Genomic DNA, 20735 nt, shown 5'->3' with positions numbered 1-20735 from the left:
AAAAATCATTAACTTGTAATAAGCACACAGTTTTACATTGCCCAAATGTCTCTCTTTGTGTGTAAAGAGTCTTTTACTAATGAAGACAAAGTTATACATGTTCATGCATCTTATTGGCAGACAAAGGCTTAAACTTCTATTAAACAAAAAAAAAATCAACGACTGAATCAGAAACTATAGCTTTTAAATTAACTACAAATGACTGATGAAATTTAAACCATAAAAGCAGTCAGTAATTGTATGGTGCCCCCCTCCCCCGAAGAAAAATAATGAATATATACGTCCAGCCTGTTGTACCGTCCGAGGGGGAGGAGGTGGCTCTTAAATTACTTAGTACTTTTAAGTGAAAATTCACATATTTGAGGGTCAGTATATCCGAACCAGGGTGTTTTATGTCCAATTTAAGCCAATTTACACTAAAAGATAGATAAATAATGATTAATTGTGGCTTTACCCCCTGAAAAATATTGTACCTCTATCTTTTTTCCCTGCTAGTGAAGGAATTTTCTTTGGGGTCGTGCAATCCCCCCCTCCAATATTTCTTTCTACGACCTTTATATCTCAAATAATCATGCCTTAAAAAAGAGGATTTCCATTCCTTGACGAATTTACCATAATCTATAAGCATTAAATGAAAAAATAAAATGAATTTATCTTTATATCTTTTTTAGTACGTTTTATGTCTTTTCTGATATTTAGTGAAAAATACTTTCACTTCTCACCTGCTGTAGATCGATCTTCTTGATGGCAGTTCGTATTGGCCGATATATCATGGTATACAAACATGGTTTATGCAAAAGCCATGATTTCAATTAAGGATAAAGATGTAGAATGATACTTGTTATAATTATACGTGCGTATTTCATTTGTCCATTTTACTGAGCAATGCTAACAGGGACAAAAACCTGTTATTTACATGTATGTCTCTGATGCCAAACCATAACAATAGCGAACATGAAGTATAGACTTTTAATATACCCCCAGTACACAACTTATGGTTTTCGGAAAAGTAATCTAGCTCTTATTTGGTAGTTTTCTAAATGCCTTTTTTCTTAGCTCCTAAAGATATACATGTATTACTTCAGTCTAACCAAATAGTATTTCAATTCGAAGGAAAACTTTTAACCAGATATTAATATTGAAAGCAAGTTTGAGAGAGAGAGAGAGAGGGAGGGGAGGGAGGGAGAGGGTACTTTGACAGGAAGGCGATTGCTTCAAGTGCTCTTAAATCATGAAGTGTATTTTACCGAACACAACGCTTTTCTCTTACATAAACGTGACCAGTAAGCACACTTTAGGGAAATTCATGGACACACATTTCCTACTGTGCATGCAAGTTCTTTTTTCTTACTTCCGATACTTAGAATCAATGTCAAGGATACAGCATTGAGCTTTGTGCTCCTTATCTCAATGGAAAATCAAATGGATTTTAGCACGTAATGAATGCAAAACATGTTTTTTAAATCTGTTAATTTTGCGAAATACATGGAGAATTATTTGCTGAAATCGATTTATCAACATACTGTAGTTAAGTAGGATTGCAAAACATATTGCATGTATATTGATAGACAGTCGATGTTTATTAAAGGATCTAAATGTTAACTAATTTGCAAACATTCAGCAATTGTAATGTAATTAAAGGAATATTCTCATAAACGGAAAATTACATCTAACATTTATGTATGTACCTGGTCGGGAGTTTTTTTAAAAAAAAAAAAACAACAACATTTTATGTTTCTTCTTTAACTTGTTTTTAACTTATTTGCATGTGTGAATATTGTATAACATAACGCAGAATAATCCTACAATGCTCATTTCGATTGTATACCAAAATTTATTTTCTCCATAAAAATAAACATCATTACAAAGGATGTAAAAAGATCCGGTCAATTTTGATTTCACCTAAATAGAGCGAGTTGATTGAAAATCCTTTTCTCTTTCTCTCTTTTTTGGGGAGGGGGGGGGGGTCGGGTGGCTTTAATACCATACGCTGTTAATACTTTCACGAGCTTATTTTGCGTAATAACATTTTTACAAATAAAAGCTACATCAATTTAATACCAGGGATAACTTTTACGCATATTTCCAATGGCTGCCATGATTTCATGATTTTATTTAATATGTTCATCCTCCTGGGTTTTAGAAAATTCAAACTGTGTCATATTTAAAACCTCAGTTAAATAATTATTGTTCATTCTCATTAGAATTACTATCTTCTAGGGACCCAACTGGTACAAATTCTCTCCATTCTACAACCCCCTTTACAAACTCATGTGCTGTTGCTACTCTTATGTCAAATACTGTTTGACGTGCATGATTCAGTACCAACTTTAGGACTGGCGACGTTAATTCGTCCGTAATGACTGATAGTCGTACAACTCCTTAATGATTTGTCAGAAAAATGTTTCAATCAACAAGAAACGAAAGCTCAAGACATGTTTCCTCTAACTTGCGTTTTGTTTTAGTAGGTCCTTTGTCTGAGTATATCTGCTTATAATGCTGCTTCGCCTTCAGGTCAAAATTTGTTTTGCCTTCACAATCAGCAAAAGAACTTACGACTAAGAACAAAAACTTTAGGTGATTGTAAAATCTTGCACAATTAATGATTTTATTACAAATTGCCTGCATTGATATATTTTTCTAAATTCTTTTCAAAAAGACTAAAACCATTTTCTCATTTACGTAAAAAAGAACGTTATTTGCAAAATAACATTTTGGTCTTAGTCGTAAGTCCTTTTGTAACATGCTATGGGCCCAAGATCTCTAAAGAATGATATAAAATCTTTATAATATCCGTATTCCTAAAAGAAAATCTTTCAAACTAGCAAAAAATAAAGTCAAATAAAGATCAAAATACGATTTGTATAACTGTTTGAATTTTCATACATTCTCTGGGTCATCCAGGACTTAGCTCGTAGTATTTACAGAATTCCAATTCTCAATTTAAAGACTGCGCCAGGTACATGTATCCTTACCATTGACACATTAATAGGTTAATTAAAAGAAAAATTAAAGAGTTTCGAAAATATTTTTGCTTTCATGTATTGCTACTGTTCGATAAATTATATACCAATATTTGCAAAAAAAAAAAAAAAAAAAATAATAATAATAATAATAAATAAAATAAAATAAAATAAAATAAAATAAAATAAAATAAAATAAAGTAAAATAATATAAATAAATTAAAAAAAATAAATAAATAAACAGAAAAAAGAAAAATGCTGATTAGAAAGGAAAATAATCAGAATGCCTCAATAATTTCCAAACAGCCACCGTAGGTCGACATAATGCAAATGAAGGAAATTTTCTTTTCTCTGAAAATTTCTGAGCTGTTAATATCTAAAATTGAAAAAAAAAATATAGCAAATATTCTTGTAATCAAGACACACAAAATAATTGTGGAAAAGATTAAATCATGCAAGCGAAAAAAAAAATAATAAAGAAAAATAAAAAAATGATGCAAATTCTCAACTCCTTTAAGAGCTATTCCAAGGAAAGCTCAATATACCCACAGAAGAGCTCACTTTTTCGAGCATGAAGTGTTGTAAACTGTCCGCGACAGGAAGCACATTTACTAGTCTTGCACATGAGTAAAAAACGTGTTACTTTATTAAAGCTTTGTGGAGAAAAATTGTCCTTGCCCATTGCCAATAAAGTCTCAGTCCAGACTTCAGTTTTTGAGTTTTGTAATATGTTAAAGACGGTTCATGTAGTGAGAGCAACAAAAATTGAAATACACCAAAGAGACCGGTAAACACAACAATAACGAAACCTCTTTTTACGTTTCCTATACCCGATACGTTTGGTACAACGATTGTATGGTTTTGCATTTCATTTCACGCGCGTAGGAGCTATGTAGAAATTGAAATCTGCAATTGTGCATAGGGTAATTGTGGAAAAGGGAGGGAGGTTAGACAAGTAGTCCGAGGTAATTTTGAATTTCTACCTTGTTACTTTTGTTAACACAAGCAAATACTAAGACCTTTTTCTTTACACAAATTTATATAATTTGGGTCTCAGTCCATATTGGGGGTTTCCTAGGTTTATTTTTTATGGTCTTGTTTTTTTTTTCTTTTCTACCAATAATGCCGATGAAGACAAAAATAGCATGATGACGTGCTCATTTGTATACATTTCACTGGTATGATAATCATGTAGTGTATTATAAAGTGATGGTGAGAAAAAGGGGGAAATATTAGTTCCATGAATTCGTACATCAGGATTTGCACTATTTCTTCCTTGTTAAAAAATATTCGTATACATTTTCTAAAAAAAAAAAAAAAAAAAAAAAAAAAAAACAATGTTGAAAATTGACGAATTCATCTTAATACCACCAATACTAGTAATAATTATTAATGATATTACTAAAAATAAATGATTATTTCTTTAGACTGATAAAGGCTAGCTTTTTGAGGGTACAAAACCTTTTTTGAATTGCTTTTCTTAACAATTTGAAAATGTTATCTTATTTGATATTTTGGAATGCCAAATACCAAAGGACGTGATTGTCTTGGGTATTTGGAGAGAGAGAGAGAGAGTAACTATCTACAAACCTTTTGATTTGTCATGAAAAAAAATATTCAAAATATGTCTCATGAGGATATATATTTTCTTTTTATTTCCATTGAAATTTAAATTATTTATCATTTTTTTTCCGCCAAAAATTAAATTTATTTCATAATAAGAAAAATATAGGCCATTTTTTTTTGCTTTATGTGTATTTTTAAGCTTTTGTGTAATAACTCTTTAGAATCGTCATATATTATACCAAATTAATATTTGAAATAGTTAAAAAAAATCAGTCATCAATGCTAAAAATTTGATAAACTATGACTTTTTTTAAAATATGCATTCCTAAGATTTATTCAGATTTTCTATTTAAGACAACGTTAGTTACAAAAATATGCAACGAATTTACTAAATATGATATTGCATAGTATTATGTTTGCCACTCTTTTATCTATTTGTGTAACCAAAAAACTCAGTTATAGCAGTATATATTAAATGTTCATCGTCTTTCCCGACCCCCCTCCCCCTCCCTCCTCCCCTTTCCCGAATAAAAATCTCTGAAATTGTCACCAGAGATATACATTATTCATTGCAATACATTTTGGTAAACACAGGTTGCCACTTTCATACACATACTTCTGGTAAATATATGCCATATATCTGGAACTTTATGTGGGCATTAAGAGTTCATCTTATTTTTCTAGGAAAGTCTTTATACAGAGAGTGGGAAGTTGCACAAAGCGGTTTATAAAAAAGCGTTAGCTGTTCCAACCCAAGTTATATCAGTATAACTTTGGTAGCTATTGAATTTATTCCTTAAAACTTAATTTTCCACCTTAAATGTAAAAAATAAAACGATTTCTCCTTCAAAAATGCCTTCAAACTGAGAATATTTTAAAAGTAACGTCAAGCGGATTGATATGTTTCTGATGTAAATCATTGTAACGTAGACAATACGATATAAACTTTTTTTTTATCCAATTAAATGACGCGTTACAATCAAAATTAAATTATTTCACACTAAACTTAAAAACATTCATATTTACATTTTTAAAAGTACCAAAAATATACTCAATGTTTGACTATCTCTCTGCCCTATATCATTATATTTTTATTAAGGTCTTTAGCCGCATTGTGACGTCACTTTAGCCCAAGTATGCACGAAAATGGCATTCAAATTAATTTCAAAGTTGGTTAAGTAGAAAAACACAGCATATGTAAATATTAAGGAATGTTTTTAAGTTTTGTGAAGTTATTGGTGTGTAAAGCACACGAACTTGTCACGTAGGTATATTTCATGAAGCGCGCTACGTATCTGTGTGATTTACACACCAAATTATTCACAGTAAACTTAAAAATATTCCTTAAATTTACTTTTCACATGTTTAACAGCAAGAAAAACATACTCAATGTTTGAATTTTTTGCTGCCCTATATTGTTAAATCTTTTTGTGTGTCACTTTATCGGGAGTTTCTCCGTGTATATTTCTACGCCTGAGTATCCACGAAAGTGGATTTCAAATCAATTTGTAGTTGGTTACGAAGAAAAAACACAGCAAATTTAACCATTATAGTACATCCATTATGGACTTCATTTAAAGGTCAATATATGGTTATAAGGACCCATTAAGAGATATTGACCTCAAAAACAGGAAATGATAGCACCCTTGTTAGCTCGGTCGGTATCACCCTCTGTCTTCGGTCAATATTACTTATCATGAGTACTTATAACCACATATCGACCTACACTGAAGTCGATATGGTTGATATTAACTAAATATTTCCGCGTAAAAAAGTTAACAATGCAATCTGTTTTTATAAAGTTTATATACTTGAATTCAGGAAATGTACACTTCAGCCATGGTTAAATATTTAAATGTAATATTTATATACAAAGTTCTATTCATTACATAAAGATTTTATTGTAATTTAATAGCAGCAGTTGGCGGTTTTTACGTCACAGTTCTATTTTAAGTTGGATTTTCTCTGGATTGTGTTGGTGTGATAGACTTACGTATAGAATTATTGAAAAGATAAATCGTGTCAACTAATGAAAAAAATATACTATTTAAAGTTACAAGTATGTTATGTCCTTCTTAACTATGAATGAATTGGAAAGAATGCGAAAAGCTGTGGTTTCTAACTTCCTTCCATTAAATCTTGCAAGTTCACTCAATGCATGTTTGCTTTTGTTTTGGCACTTAAACTCTTACACTTAAATTTGACACGCAGAGACAATATGATTATTTGTATTGGGATATTCACATTCATCGAGATGTTATATGGATACTCAGTGATACATGCACAATAGTTGTAAAATTCATTGTTTTATAATATGAAAAGAGCATGCAGGCATTGGGATCATGAAACATTTTAACCTTTCATCTAAATCTGTTTTTGTGCAAATAGTCAAAAATTAAAATATTCAACATTGCATTATAACAGGGATGTAAACTGCGAAATTTAGAGTTTAGGTCATCTTTGAAAAAAAATGTTCGCTTGCCCTCTCCCGACTCTGGATGACAAAAAATAGGTAGATAGGTAGGAGGATTTTTTTTTTTATCAAAAACATCCGCGAATATAAAGTTAAGATAATTTGTAATAGGATGAAATGCATCAGAATGAATAAAAAAATATTTTCCTGGAGGTTAAAAACAGTTTTGAGTCGGACCACTTTTAGTCAGTTTTTTTAAGAGATGGCCTTAGATTAACAATAAATAAGAATTTTATTGTTTATTGAATAACTGACTTCAGTCAAACTCTGTTTCATGATCCTGGGGTCATATTTTTTTTTTTTCAAATTTGAATCATCAGTGGTAAAATATTAAGTAATATAGCTCATTCTATTGACCAGAAGAACACAAAGTATAGCATATGGTAACAATAATTTTAAACATTTTCTTTTCAAATTTAGATTTTACTTCAACCAAGGAGGTCTTTATTAAAAAATTAAGTAAAGCTTAAATATTTAATATCTAGGACATTTATAGGGAGATATCATAGGAAGAAAACATGGAACAATTGATGAAATGTTTTAAATTGAAAACATTAAGGAGCTGTTTTACATTAATGTTTTATATACATAAAAAATAGAGGATATTCAGTATTTGTTAATGGATATTGAATTCATTTCATCAGTGGGACAGGGTTTTTTGAAAATATCAAAATATCCTGTCCCACTCGTGAAATATACAGAATATTGGATTTTCTAACAATAACATTTTCTGTGATTTTACCTTTGCTTCTGTCTTTTGAAGCACAGTATCATGGGCAAATTAGAGCGGTTGAGACGTCATAGTTTAGTGATGTATTGTAAACATGGATTCAACATTATATCTGAGAAACGTTGGAAGTCTAAATCTCTGTAAGAATGGTATATTTACTCTCTCTCTCTATTTTATCACAGGCCGAAGAGTATTTTTTTTTACAACACTCTTCGTGAAGGGAACGGAAATCAAGAGTGTTGCCGCGCTTATTATGTTCTTTCACACCGTGACCAAAATAACTTTTATATTATTTCATAATGTGACGAAATATCACTTTCATTCAATGGACAAATTCGAGTATATTACTGTTGGAAATGTAATAAATGTGGGTAATAAATTGCGTATTCTGTCAATCTGCGAGTAAAGGCTTATTTTGAAAGGTAGTTCTTTATGAAAGTGCTTTTTGTGTGTGTTTGTATATGATGCGTGTGTGTCTGTGTGTGTGTTTTGTGAAATTGGTGTTGTTCGTCTTGAGAGATAAAACTTACTATGGAAAGCGTCTTGTTCAGCGATTTTTTCAAGGATAATTAAAGCATTCTAAAGCTTAAGCGGTGTTATCATTTGGAGAACGCATTAAAAAGTACTTTTGTTTAATAACGTGGTTGATTCTCATATGGTGAATGTGTTTTATAGCCTATACAGCAACTTGTGAAGATACTCTTAATGCAGATGTATTTATACAGGTATAATGAGCTTGTCTTTGAGGAAGAATTAAGATTTTTTGATTAGTTGTCCTGTCTGTAAAATGTTTTAGCAATAGAATGTTTGTCCGTTTGTCTATGAGTTTAAAGAGTATGATTTTTTTTTCATTTTATCTCGACAACTTATTCTGAAATTTAAAAAAAGTACAAGCAAAAAAGTAGTTAATAAAATCTAACAATTTCAAGACCTTTAGAACTGAGCCATTTCTATCTGTTTTCTAAATAACAGATGTAAATGAATTCTCCTTGCAAGGAAATTAGATTATATAATAGGATAACACAACAGATCGCACACATATATTCCCTATGTATTGATGAATGTGGATCATGCCTTTAAAATCGTGACGTCCTTTCCCTTCAAAAGTAGAAACAAACTCAAGTAAGGTGACGGGAGACAGGATCTCTTAAATTTCCGGAAAGATACAAACAGGCATGGATGTGTGGGAAGCAGTCTTATTTCCTCTTGATTACAGAAAACGTTATTTTTTATTTTTAAAATGTAATAATTTTTTTTACATTATTATTCTACGATTTTTGATATTGATCACTGTTAACTATCTTTGCCTTTAACATTTGGAAGATTTTAATATGATTTAAAACATAAATGCATATTTGTCACGAAAAACCTCAAACCACATACAAAAAGCAAAACAAAAAAAAAGAACATAAAACAAAACAAATCAAAAAGAAAAACAAACATACAAACAAAAAGGAAAAGAAAACAAACAACAAAAATTTAAGACACGTCTAAAACAAAACAAGGAAAAATCCTAATTAAAAATAACTCGATTCAAAATTGGGAGAAACTATGAATTCATAGAAATAAATATTTTAAAAAATGATTAAAATAGAGAAAAAGAACAAAAAGTTGTTTGGTCATTTTAATGCACACATGAGCTTCTTGTCTGACAAAATTGGTCTGTTGCATGTGCCACGACCAAGCAGTAGCTTATGACAATGTCTTACAAAAACAATTAGCAAAGGGACCAATTTAGTCAAAGAAACTGCGCATGTACCCTGAGCCTCTCTTATTTTGTTTGGTTGGAAAAAGAGAGAAATTAAAGTACTAACAGTACTCCAAGTACAAGTTCTGATATCCATTTTCTTCAAGTAATTTATTTATTCGAAGTGAATTTATATACATGTATCTTATATGATATAAATCCATTTCACATATGCCTTCAAACAATCTGTGACCGGTCAAGATAGCCTAGTGGTAGGGCGTTCGCTTCGTGATCGGGAGGCCCGGATTTGATCCTCGTTCGCCGCCACGCGTCAGAACTAAGACGTTAACATAGGTAGTGACTGTTCCTTCGCCAAGCACCCTGCACTAGAAGTGAAAGTCTTTGGTCTTTCGGATGAGACCTTAAAATCGAGGTCCCGTGTCAATGTAGGCGTTGGCACGAAAAAGAACACTCATTGCTAAATGGGCCCGAGTGCCGAGTATAGGTCTAAATTTGAAGCCGTTCACCGGTCTACAGTAACATCTCTATATGCGTGAAAAATTATCGAATGGGACGTATACAAAATACAATCAAATCAATCAAGAATTCTGTGTAAACAGTTTACTGTTCAATAGAAATCGTTCTTGAAAAAAAGTGCGTGTACTTCTGAAATTGTTATATGGTCTATCTAAATGATTATCTTTCCTTTAATTTTCCAGAATGTCCTATTGTATACTAAAGATTCTTAAATATACACGAGGAATTCATTGTCGTGTAATTTCGCGAGAAGTGTCACTCGCGAAATAAATTTTCTCGCTTTTTATATGGTGCTGAATTCTATATTCAATTTTTTGATCAACCATCCACTCGCGAATTATTGTTCGACGTCAAAGAAGCATTTCGCTTTATTAAGTACTCGCAAAAAATAAGAAATCTACAGTATTATGCACAAAAACCATTTTTATGCTTTGTTTTCATATTTAATTGACACTCATATATTTTAACGAATAAACTTTAAAAATACCTACATGTATGCAGCACAATGGTTCTATATCTATTCCAATACAGTACATTTGTGTCTTGATTATTATTACATGTACATCTGCATATGATTAGAATATTTGAAAAAGCTTTATGTGGTAATGGTTAAATAAGAAGCTTTAAAATGAAAAAAAGTGTCCAAAATGTGCTTTTTTGGTTAAAATAAGATTTTAGTGCTTTGTATCTAGTGGACGTAGACAGTTAGGCTAAATGAAGGTGTGATCCTCATACAGACACAGAAACTAGTATTTTTATAAAAGCAGTCAGTAAATAAACCTTCTGGGCTTTTAATATTTATCAATTTCCCAAACATAGAAATTTCCTCTATATTTTCCTTGGAAAATCACAAAATAGAAAAAATAGCACTTTATTCTAAAAAATATTATTTAAATAAGCAGAAAAACTTGGAAATCATGTATAAATATGACAAGCAATTGATCCGTAGAGAGAGAGAGAGAGAGAGAGAGAGAGAGAGAGAGAGAGAGAGAGATTTTAACAGGAAGACGATTTCAAGTGCTCTTTAATCATCCCTTTATCCTTGATTTGAAGTGTATTTTAACTGACACTACACTTTTCTCTTATATAAACGTGATCATGAAACATACTTTAGGGAAATACATGAACACATATTTCCTACCGTGCATGCAAGTTCTTTTTTTTAATTTCCGATACTTACAATCAATGTCAAGGATACAGCATTGTACCCAATATCGACTGTTATTACCAATCGTCATAAGTTGAGTATGAGCTTTGTGCTCCTTATCTCGTAGGAAAATCAAATGGATTTTGGCACTAGTGTATGCGAAACATATGTTTTCAATCTGTTAATTTTGCAAAATGCATTCAGATGTATTTGCTGAAATTGATTAAATAACATACTGTAGTTAAGTAGGATTGCATAACATATTTTATTGATAGACAGGCGATCATTCTTTGCAAAAGGATCTAAATGTTAAGTAATTTGCAAACATTCAGCAATTATAATGCAATTTAAGGAATGTTCTCATAAACGGAAAATCACATCTAAAATTCATACATGTACCTGGTCGGGATTAGTTGTATTACATGTATATGTTTTTACTTTAACTCGTGCTTACCCTATTTACATGTGTGAAGATTGCTTTGTATAAGGTACGGCAGAACAATCCTATTTATTTCGATTGTATATTTAACATTGTTTATTTTTTTCATAAAAATAAACATCATTACAAATGACTTGAACAGATCTGATCAATTTTGATATAATAACACAAATAGAGCGATTTAACTGACAGTCCTTTTCTTAATTTTTTTTTGTTTGGGGGGGGGGGGGGGGGTTAAAACCATACACTGTTCAATAATTTCACAAGCTTATTTTTTACATGATAGCATTATTTACTCCAATTCTTTACGAATATATGCTTCATCAGTTTAATAACAGGAATAGCTTTTATGCATATTTCCAATGACTGCCATGATTTAATATATGTAAATATTTATTTAACATCCCTATGGGTTTTAAAATATTCAGACCGTGTCATATTCAAAAACCTAAGTTTTTTTGAATCATTATTCATTTTTATTAGAATTATTGTTAGAATTACCAATGTAGTATGTAAAATGAGTGTAAATATGAAATGTGAAGATAACGACAAGTAATCATTGTCTTAAAATTCAATACAAATTTCGAGCACAGCAAACATCATGGGTGGAATCAGGTACCATTGAGGAGTAAATATCCTTTCTCGATTGGACACACCCGCGGTGAGCTCTTTGTCTTTATTGGATAAATGGAGTAATCCGTAAACAATCTAGTGAGTATAATATGGCCTTCCCGTTTGTATTTATACGTCAATATACATTTTACAGGATATGATTACAAATTTTATCATTGTATCGACCATAGTATTTGCTAAATGTTGAGTTCAAACTAGATTGTTGATTCCTTTGTAATATTTATCTATTTGTCAGTATCCGGCTCCGTTTCAAAAATGATCTTACGTAGAACATGTTATTTCATAAATCGTAATCACCATAAACAAAAGATAAAGGTATATTACTACATAGAAAGGAAAGTTGACAATAGAAAAGTCGACGTCATGTTTACATTGTCCGAAGGTGCTTATTTGGTTTCTTTATCAATGTCCAATTTACCGCCACTAGCTCATTGGGTTGTTCGGAAGATTATGAAAGGCCATCCAGCAACAAACCTAAGTCGATAAAAAAAACAACTCTTCCTTCGCCAAGCCGTCGACATCGGCACTTCGAAGTGAAATTTTAGGTGTGGGTGTATTGAATGAGATCCCACATTGCTCAATGGCCCTGAGTACCGAGTAAAGGTCTAAATTTAAAGCCCTTCACCGGCATACGGCGACCTCTCATCTGAATGAAATAATCATGCAAAGGATGTACAATCTAGCAATGTTCATTTTGAAAGATTTCATAAACACTTCAGGTCAATTTAAAATAAATCAGTGAAATCCGTGGATGATCGAACTCATTTGCTTATTCAAGTCATCTAAGTCTAAGAATTATTTTAGCAAAAGGTACTTTGAACAGGCCTATTTTATGTATGAATAAACAGGGTTCAAAGAGAAAGAGGGATAAAGATGTCAAATAAATAATCGATTAGTTTTAGTTTGGTATTGTACATGTAATGTTGTTTATAGACAAAAATTCCTAAAAACACCAAGGAAACAGTTTTCCCTTCCCACGAAATTAAGCTGTATTTCTGTATAAGGCAACAGGGAAGAATTTTGTATTTCATAGAAAAAAATCTTTAAAGTCTATTTTATAAATATTTGAAGATATCTTAAATTATCTATATACACTGAGAAATAAAATAAAAAAGAAATATATTACAATGTCGAGCGATATTCACAAGCAAAAAACAAATCCATTAAAAAAAAAACATTTTCTTATTGCTATTCGCACGTTCTCTAGCTCCATAAACTAGTCATCACAAAATCTTATGCTCTTTTCAAAGCGGGAAGATTTCTAAAAAAATATTCAAAAAGTCATGTCATTAATATTAAGAATGAAAATATCTCAGTTACCAATTTATATTCTTTTGAATAAATTTTAAATATTTGAACATCGCAGATCTTTCATGGTTGGATTTTAAGAAAAATACTTCATTACGTCATATATAGATCTTATCACGAATAATTTAATGTTGCATCAAATTATACAATTTTTTAATTAATTTGCTAAACTTTGGACAAATCATAAGCGGCAAAACAAAACAAGCTTATTATAAAAATTTAATTTACCAATCACAACATCATTTCGTCATGTACGTAATCTAATTAGCCCAATCTTGACAAAGCGGAATTTAAATCAATAACCCTTTCAGGACGAGACTGCTTTGTTCACAAAAAAAAAAAAAAACTAAAAAAAAAAAAAACTGTAACAGTTGTGAAAAATGGTACTTTTGGCTGTTCATCAACGTTATCTTTTTTGTCTTCTAAATTTTCATCCAAAAGTTTTTTGTGTGGGAACTGAGCGAGTTTCATATACATGTAATTGTGAAACAATCTAGACCAGTGCTGGCAGTAAAAAATGACTACAATTTTATATAATACCCATTACAAAATTAAGAAACTTCAAAGAATTGACTTTTCCTCACTCGATATCATTTGTCTAAAAGTATTAATCTTGTATTCAAGTTAAAAGATAAAAGAACGGATTGGCGCTTAAATTAATCAAAATTATGTAGAAGAAAAAAAGAAAATCTCGAAGAAATTGTTTTATTTAATTATAGTGCACTTTTTTTTCATATGAAAAAGGAAAACATCATATCAATAAATAGATAACAAATAATTTAGATAACAACCCGTAGAATCCATGTAATGCCCTATACAACATATCACAACCGTACCACGTCATCAAATTTTGACAAGTCCAACATAATCGCTATCATGATATCGATACACCTGGAGTCTGTTGAAAACTTCCACGTACAAAATAGTTCCTTTGGACAAGTAGAACGTTTCTTCTACTTCCACTGGATTCAGATATTGTGTATTGAAAGAAAGCCCCCTTGGACATTTCCAGTCTTTCCTTAACAAATACGTGGGACTTCGATCTGGATGTTCTGCCACTACTCGAATGAAGTATCCCTTCGAAGGAATACAAGTCGTCTTATTCGCAGTCATTGTTATTCCAGCAAATATTTTGTATGCACCGAATTCCTTGACTTTTAAAGTTGTAAAATATGGACTCGCTTTAGGATCTTTCAATGGCATCCTTCCTAAGTCAGCTAAAACAGAAAAAAATCTGAATGAAGGCCCCTTTAATTCAAAACTTAGGCAGTCACTTTTATATCTCATCAGTTCATGCTTTGAATATGATCAATTTGTAAACCAAGACAGGCTACTGATAGATAAGTTGATGTTACAGTGATTTGAACAACTTCTTTTAATGTCAGCATTTCGTAAATTCTATTGTCGTTATAATGACTTTGTTAGCAAATATAAATGTAACCTATCATTGGGTCGTATTTCGTAGCAATTGATAAGCTTTTGTTTAGATACTTAATTTGACTACGGAATGTTCCGTCTTCTTGATTAATTTATAGGGCTCACGACGGGTGTGTCCAGTCGACAGGGGTTGCTTACTACTCCTAGGCACCTAATTCCACCTCTGGAATTTTTGGGGGGTTTTGTTTTATGCCTTGATCACAGATTTGTATTGTTTGTAATTTTTTGGAGTTCGTTATCTTCACCTTTTTTCATTGAAAAATCTTTTCTTCTAATTTGAAATTAATTACCTCCAATATGATCTTTGTGTACATAGTAAAATTGAGATAGAGCTGCTGCTTTATTTGGAGTTCCTCTAAGATTCGCTTTCGTCATTTTGTGAACATCTCTAATCTGAAAATAAAATTGATTATTTGATATCACTGTCTATCATCATAGTGGATTAAATTATTTTACACATATTTAAACTTCCTTTAACGTATATGTTGACCTACCTCTTTTATCAGTCTTTTCTTTGAATCTTCTAGCTTTTTGCAACAAAGGTCAGTCTTCCCAGCACGTACTTTGATTAATATTTCTCTCCATAGTAACTCTGAATGGAGGCCCTGACAAGGCATACATACAGCAGAAGATGTTAGTATCTCACATGGATTTCCTTGGGATTTCAATTTCAGCGCACTCGTAGGACTCGGTGAATAACCATCCGATATGTGTTCATTTGAATTCAAGTCCTTTTCGTTATTGCCAAAATATGACAATATGCACCAAACAATACCAGCAGCAAGTATTACATTCAACAACACTGAAAGAGTAGTTACAGTCGTCCAGCAGGGAGAACGTTTCTTTCTAACTCTAGTAGGTTCTTGAACCATAGCCATATGATTTTCCAACCGTCCAATATCATTACCAGCAGTCACTGTGTAGATGGGTTGTGAAGGGAATCGTGTATCAAATGGATAATATGGAGGAGTCGTATAGTTTCCTGATGCCATTTTGTTTTCTATGATATGCTGAATATGCCGATTCGTTCAATTATACTGACTCGATAGAGTGTGTGTGTTTATATAATGACACCGCGAAATACCTACGTATTTTTTTCCGTCTTTTCCATTTGCAGAATTTAGAAAACCCACGAATTTCCTCTACTCTAATAATAACTTCCACGTATACTTTTCAGTGTAGATACTGTTACTATAATCATTTCATTGACGTTTCTTAAGTGTTTAGTTCCGACGAGTTTTTATTTTTCCTGTTTGATGGTATATTTTTAGGACCTAGATCCTTCCATCCATTGAGGAAAATCCATTCAATTTTTTAAATACTTCAATGTAGCGAAAAAGTACTATTTTAAATTAAATAATCAAGATGTCCAATTCAAAGTTTTACTTTTCTATTATATCTTTCCCAGAAAGATATTTGGGTTTAAGCCTTCCATTCAAATTTCTTCATTTAGATTCACAAAGTCAAAGTTACTGTAAGGTTCACCATGTTTTGGATGAAAATGTAAAATATGTCTGCTTATCTTCTTTCAAACTAATGTATTCATAAAAAAGAAAAGGCAATTCAGATCCACAAATCATATAAGGAAAAGAAATCTAAGATATATCCATGATCATGTTTGGGAAAAATGTAAAATATAACTGCTTATTTTCTTCTTTCAAACTAATGTATTTATAATAAACTCATAACTACTAAAGATTTTTTTAATAGAGTTTTGTTACTTTAAAAAAAATCAGACATTTAACATTTTAAAAGAAATTGAAAAAGTGAACATTATAAACAAAATAATAGATTCATAGATTTAGATTAACTGTTGTTGAAGCTTACAGCATTGTCCAAATGTAACAAGGTCCGAGTTAATCTGACAATATCGGAAGTAAACAGTGACACAGTCTTATACAAGTAAAATGGATGTAAAGCATCAAATCGATCGCAAACAAAATTTAGCATTTCAAAAAGTTATTTTACAATTGAGCATAAGGAAAGCACAAGATATTCTATGGTGAAAGAGTGATAATAAATAAAATAAAATGAAGATAAATAATAAATAAGTTAATAAAATTTTAGTGCATTTGTTCATCAAATTGATTCATTTGTGTAATAAATTCAGAAAATGAAAATGTAGGCCCATTTCTACTCAGATCTGAAGATGAACCACGTGCTGATACCTTGAATCTTTGTCACGTGATGATGCCGATGATTTCTACACAGTAAGCTAAGCTGCACGACGCGGTGCAAAAATTATTCTTGTGGCACTCTTACCTGTAGCAAATTCAAAACAATTTTTAACATATGAATAACTTTTCAATCTTTATTCATCATGTACTTTTAACACTTAATCACTGGCGGATTTAGAGGCCCCCCTTTTGTGTCCAATAATATACATAGGATTTAAAGAATCATTTTTTGGATATGGCCCTACCCTGACCCAAAACTGGTCTCCCCTATTTCAAGACTCCTGGATCCGCTACTGTTAATTATTATTCGGAATATCATAACGATTTGCGTTCGTATCTTATACACTCCCATTTTGGGGAGCAACTATTGTAAACTCTTTTTGAAAAATGAAATGAAATGAAAATGAAATTGAAAAATAATATCAACAATTAAGACTTAGTTTAAAGCAAGTTTTTGAAATTATTTTATACGTGTTATCATTAAAGAATTATTACTGAACTATAAAGAAATAACGGCTCATTGCCTATGTGCACTTTCTAACACAACCACATATAGATCGGCCGCTGCTACTGCTGCGGCCGATAACACATCCGAGTAATTTGTATACATGCAATAATTTTCAAAAGTTTATAATTTCAAAATGCTTTACGTTATCTTTAATTTGTTGAGCAAGATCTTCAAGTTACTTTCTTCTGTTTGATTTAGCGTGTGTGTCTTTTGACCAAAGGAATTTTAGCACTCATTTCTTTAGCGTAGATTCATTTGAGATGATAAGCCCAAGGCTTCTATTTCACAATATTAATAATTAATAAACTAATAGACGGGGTCATGTGACTCCCTCTAAAAATATCCGCGGATATTAAGGCATTCGTCATTAAGTGAGACAATAAACAGAAATATGATTCGGAATTTCCTAAACCCTCAAAAGTCAAATGAATAATGAAATGTGAAAATTTTAGAAATAATTATTTATGCATTCTATAACATAATTCAACAATCTACTCAGATTCGTAACTTGAAAGACATTTCAGTCTGAAATGGTCAATCTGCAACTTCATTTGAAATTCGATCGATTTCGGTATACCGATCCCGATGTATTTTATAAATCATTTTATAAATATTTAAAGTTCACTTTTTGTGGTAACTATATATATAACAGTTTTAAAGTGCAGCGTCGTAAGCTTATGAACAATTATATAAATATATATGTAAGTCAAAGCCCTACGTCTCAAATTCAGTAAACAAAAAAATTAAAAATTTCTGAAAAAAGGTCAAAAATCAAGTGGAATGTAACACTGGTATTTTTTTATTATGTCCTGTGACATGTCTTATGTCAAATATGCTAAATAGCTCAGACTTCCCTCTCAAATGATCAAAATATATATGCTATTTATCAATATAAGAAACTATTTTGAAAGGTAGGTCAAAGGTCAAGTTAAAAGGTCACGACAGAGTAAGTTTTTTTTAAAAAGCCAATCAATATACAGTGTATATCCAAATTATCAAATCAACACCTCTTACAGTTCTCAAGATAAATGGTGTGACAGACAGACAGACAATAAGACAGAAACATATAAGCCGGGTAAAGTGATCCCTGACTGTTGATCTGCTCTGCAGGCGATACAAAAATACCGATTTCAGATTCACAAACTATAAAATGAAAAGAAATCTAAAATCTATCATGTTTTGGATTAATTATTATTAATTATGATTAGTCATGCACTCAATGGCAATTGAAAATTGTTAATTAATGAAAGACAGAAGTGAAAGCCACAGGTCTTTCGATGAGAGCTTAAAAACTTAGGTCCCTGTCACGGTAGGCGTTGGCACGATAAAGAACCTGCATTGCTCAATTGCCCTGAGTGCCGAGTATAGGTCTAAATTTGAAGCCCTTTTCTAGTATATGGTGATATCTCATTTATGAGTGAAATATTCTCGAAGGGGACGTAAAAACAATATACAATCAATCAATGACCAACGACACGAAGAATAGAAATTGTCAAATTTTCGGGACGCCCTGTTCCTTCCTCGGGACAAAGAAGTCATGAAAAGAAATTTAAAAAAAAAAGCTAGCATTACAACAAAACTATAAAACCCTATATACCTACCATTTTGCTATGTTTTATTTAAATGTTAGAATCCAAGTGATATGAAATAATTCTGAACCTTTACGAGATACGTCAAGTCAGTTTACATGACGGCATCAGACCGACCGGACGTATTTTACTTTTTTAAATAAAATATCCAAGCAAAAGAAAATATTGCAACAGTAATTTCCCACGAAATGGCAATTTAATATTCATCAGTTCCTGTATTTTATCATGTATTTAAATGTATATCCACCTTTTTAAAACAAATTAAAACAAGTTATGTTTTATTAAGGTGTTTAGAAAATACATGCATATGCAATTTGTCCTGCTATCAATGATATGTATTTAAACAGTACCATTCACTTACCCCTAACGACTGTATGGAAATATTTTGATTTCATGACATTTGAAAGTTTTATCCCGATAGTTGAAAAGTTTTTATTTTTTATTTCTATATTTGTATCCGAGAAGTTTCTTCTTTTTTTTGACAAGAAAAAAATCATTATCTAACTTCTCCTGTTGTTGGATTATTAGTCTTTAGATATTTGCTTTGAAAGAATAGTAAAAAGAAAAATGTAAAAATGATGAAATAATTATTTTTATTTTCAACTTCACTTATTTCTAATTTTACAGTTTAAATGTTGCTTTTTCTCACGTTTCAGCAATGTTCTTGTCTATTATCACTTTCTTCTCAACATTTACAAAGAAAGAGGGTTTTTACAGTCATTTGTTATTTATTCGTCCTGCTTTGTATAGAAATCGGTTGATCAAGTTCAAAAATACTACCAAGAGATTACGAGGAATGTTAAACCATTATTGGTAGCGAAGAGTGTTGTAATTTTCAGTGAGTCATATTTCCTACTTAGCATCAACTCCTCTCATCCAATTGGCTTAACACTTAAAAGGACCAACAAGGAAATGTAAATTTTGTTTTGTCAATGTTAATAGCAAAGGTTGATATTTCCTACTTTAATTTGGAGGACTACTCATATGATATTGAGATGACCAATATCAAGTCAAGTTAATTTCTTTGCTGCATATTTTGATTGTAAATTATAAACTCCAGTTTTCTACTGTGTTCAGTCTAAGTTTTGCTCAAATACAAATTCTTCATTTTGAAATTTCATTTATTCACTTCTATACAACGCAAATTAAGAAGAAGGAAAGGAACAAGAATTTTGAAAAGATTGCTTTTAATAAGTTTTATCGAAATTGGATCAAAACACATGCATGCTTCAAATATAAATTTTTAAAGATAAAGAGAAGAAAATAGAGAATTTACAAAATTATTTATATTTTCTCCTTCCGGTATTTGAGTTGTTAGAAATAGGCGAGAATTGAGTCCTCTGATACATACATCTATGTTACAATTTTTCCATGCAGAACATTCCATATTATATCTAATTTTCAATATCTATTTTAAAAAAGAACCTAGCTTTTCTAAAGTATCGACTATAGTTTATTATTAAACTGCTATCTCTTCTGTAACAGGGGATTTCCTAATTACATGTAACTATGCTTCCTTTTTAAGATTCCCTTTTCAACAC

The 20735-nt window shown here is 31.1% G+C and overlaps 1 protein-coding gene across 1 annotated transcript; it reads right to left on the bottom strand.

Moving 5' to 3' along the window:
* Positions 1-14261: 14261 nt before the first annotated feature.
* On the bottom strand, positions 14262-15939 carry LOC133174675 (uncharacterized). The gene is made up of 3 exons (XM_061309765.1): positions 15415-15939; positions 15211-15313; positions 14262-14700 (listed from the first exon to the last, which is right to left on the bottom strand). The coding sequence occupies exons 1-3, from the start codon at positions 15910-15912 to the stop codon at positions 14327-14329; spliced, it is 975 nt and encodes a 324-aa protein (XP_061165749.1). The 5' UTR covers positions 15913-15939; the 3' UTR covers positions 14262-14326.
* Positions 15940-20735: the final 4796 nt, after the last annotated feature.

The sequence above is a fragment of the Saccostrea echinata genome, unplaced genomic scaffold (assembly GCF_033153115.1).
Source record: "Saccostrea echinata isolate AGI-Se365-2 ecotype Australia unplaced genomic scaffold, CSIRO_AGI_Sech_v1 ptg000058l, whole genome shotgun sequence".
Lineage (NCBI taxonomy): Eukaryota > Metazoa > Mollusca > Bivalvia > Ostreida > Ostreidae > Saccostrea > Saccostrea echinata.
The sequence above is the reverse complement of the archived record's forward strand: the minus strand, read 5'-3'. Positions and strand labels throughout refer to the sequence as shown.

Bases quoted from the DNA above. Each gene is read 5' to 3' on its own strand.
- LOC133174675 (XM_061309765.1), bottom strand. From the start codon at position 15,912: ATGGCATCAGGAAACTATACGACTCCTCCATATTATCCATTTGATACA. The intron at 15,314-15,414 runs GTAGGTCAACAT...TTTTATTTTCAG, and splicing joins AGAAAAGACTGATAAAAGAG to ATTAGAGATGTTCACAAAAT. The intron at 14,701-15,210 runs GTAATTAATTTC...TTTCTGTTTTAG, and splicing joins ACACAAAGATCATATTGGAG to CTGACTTAGGAAGGATGCCA.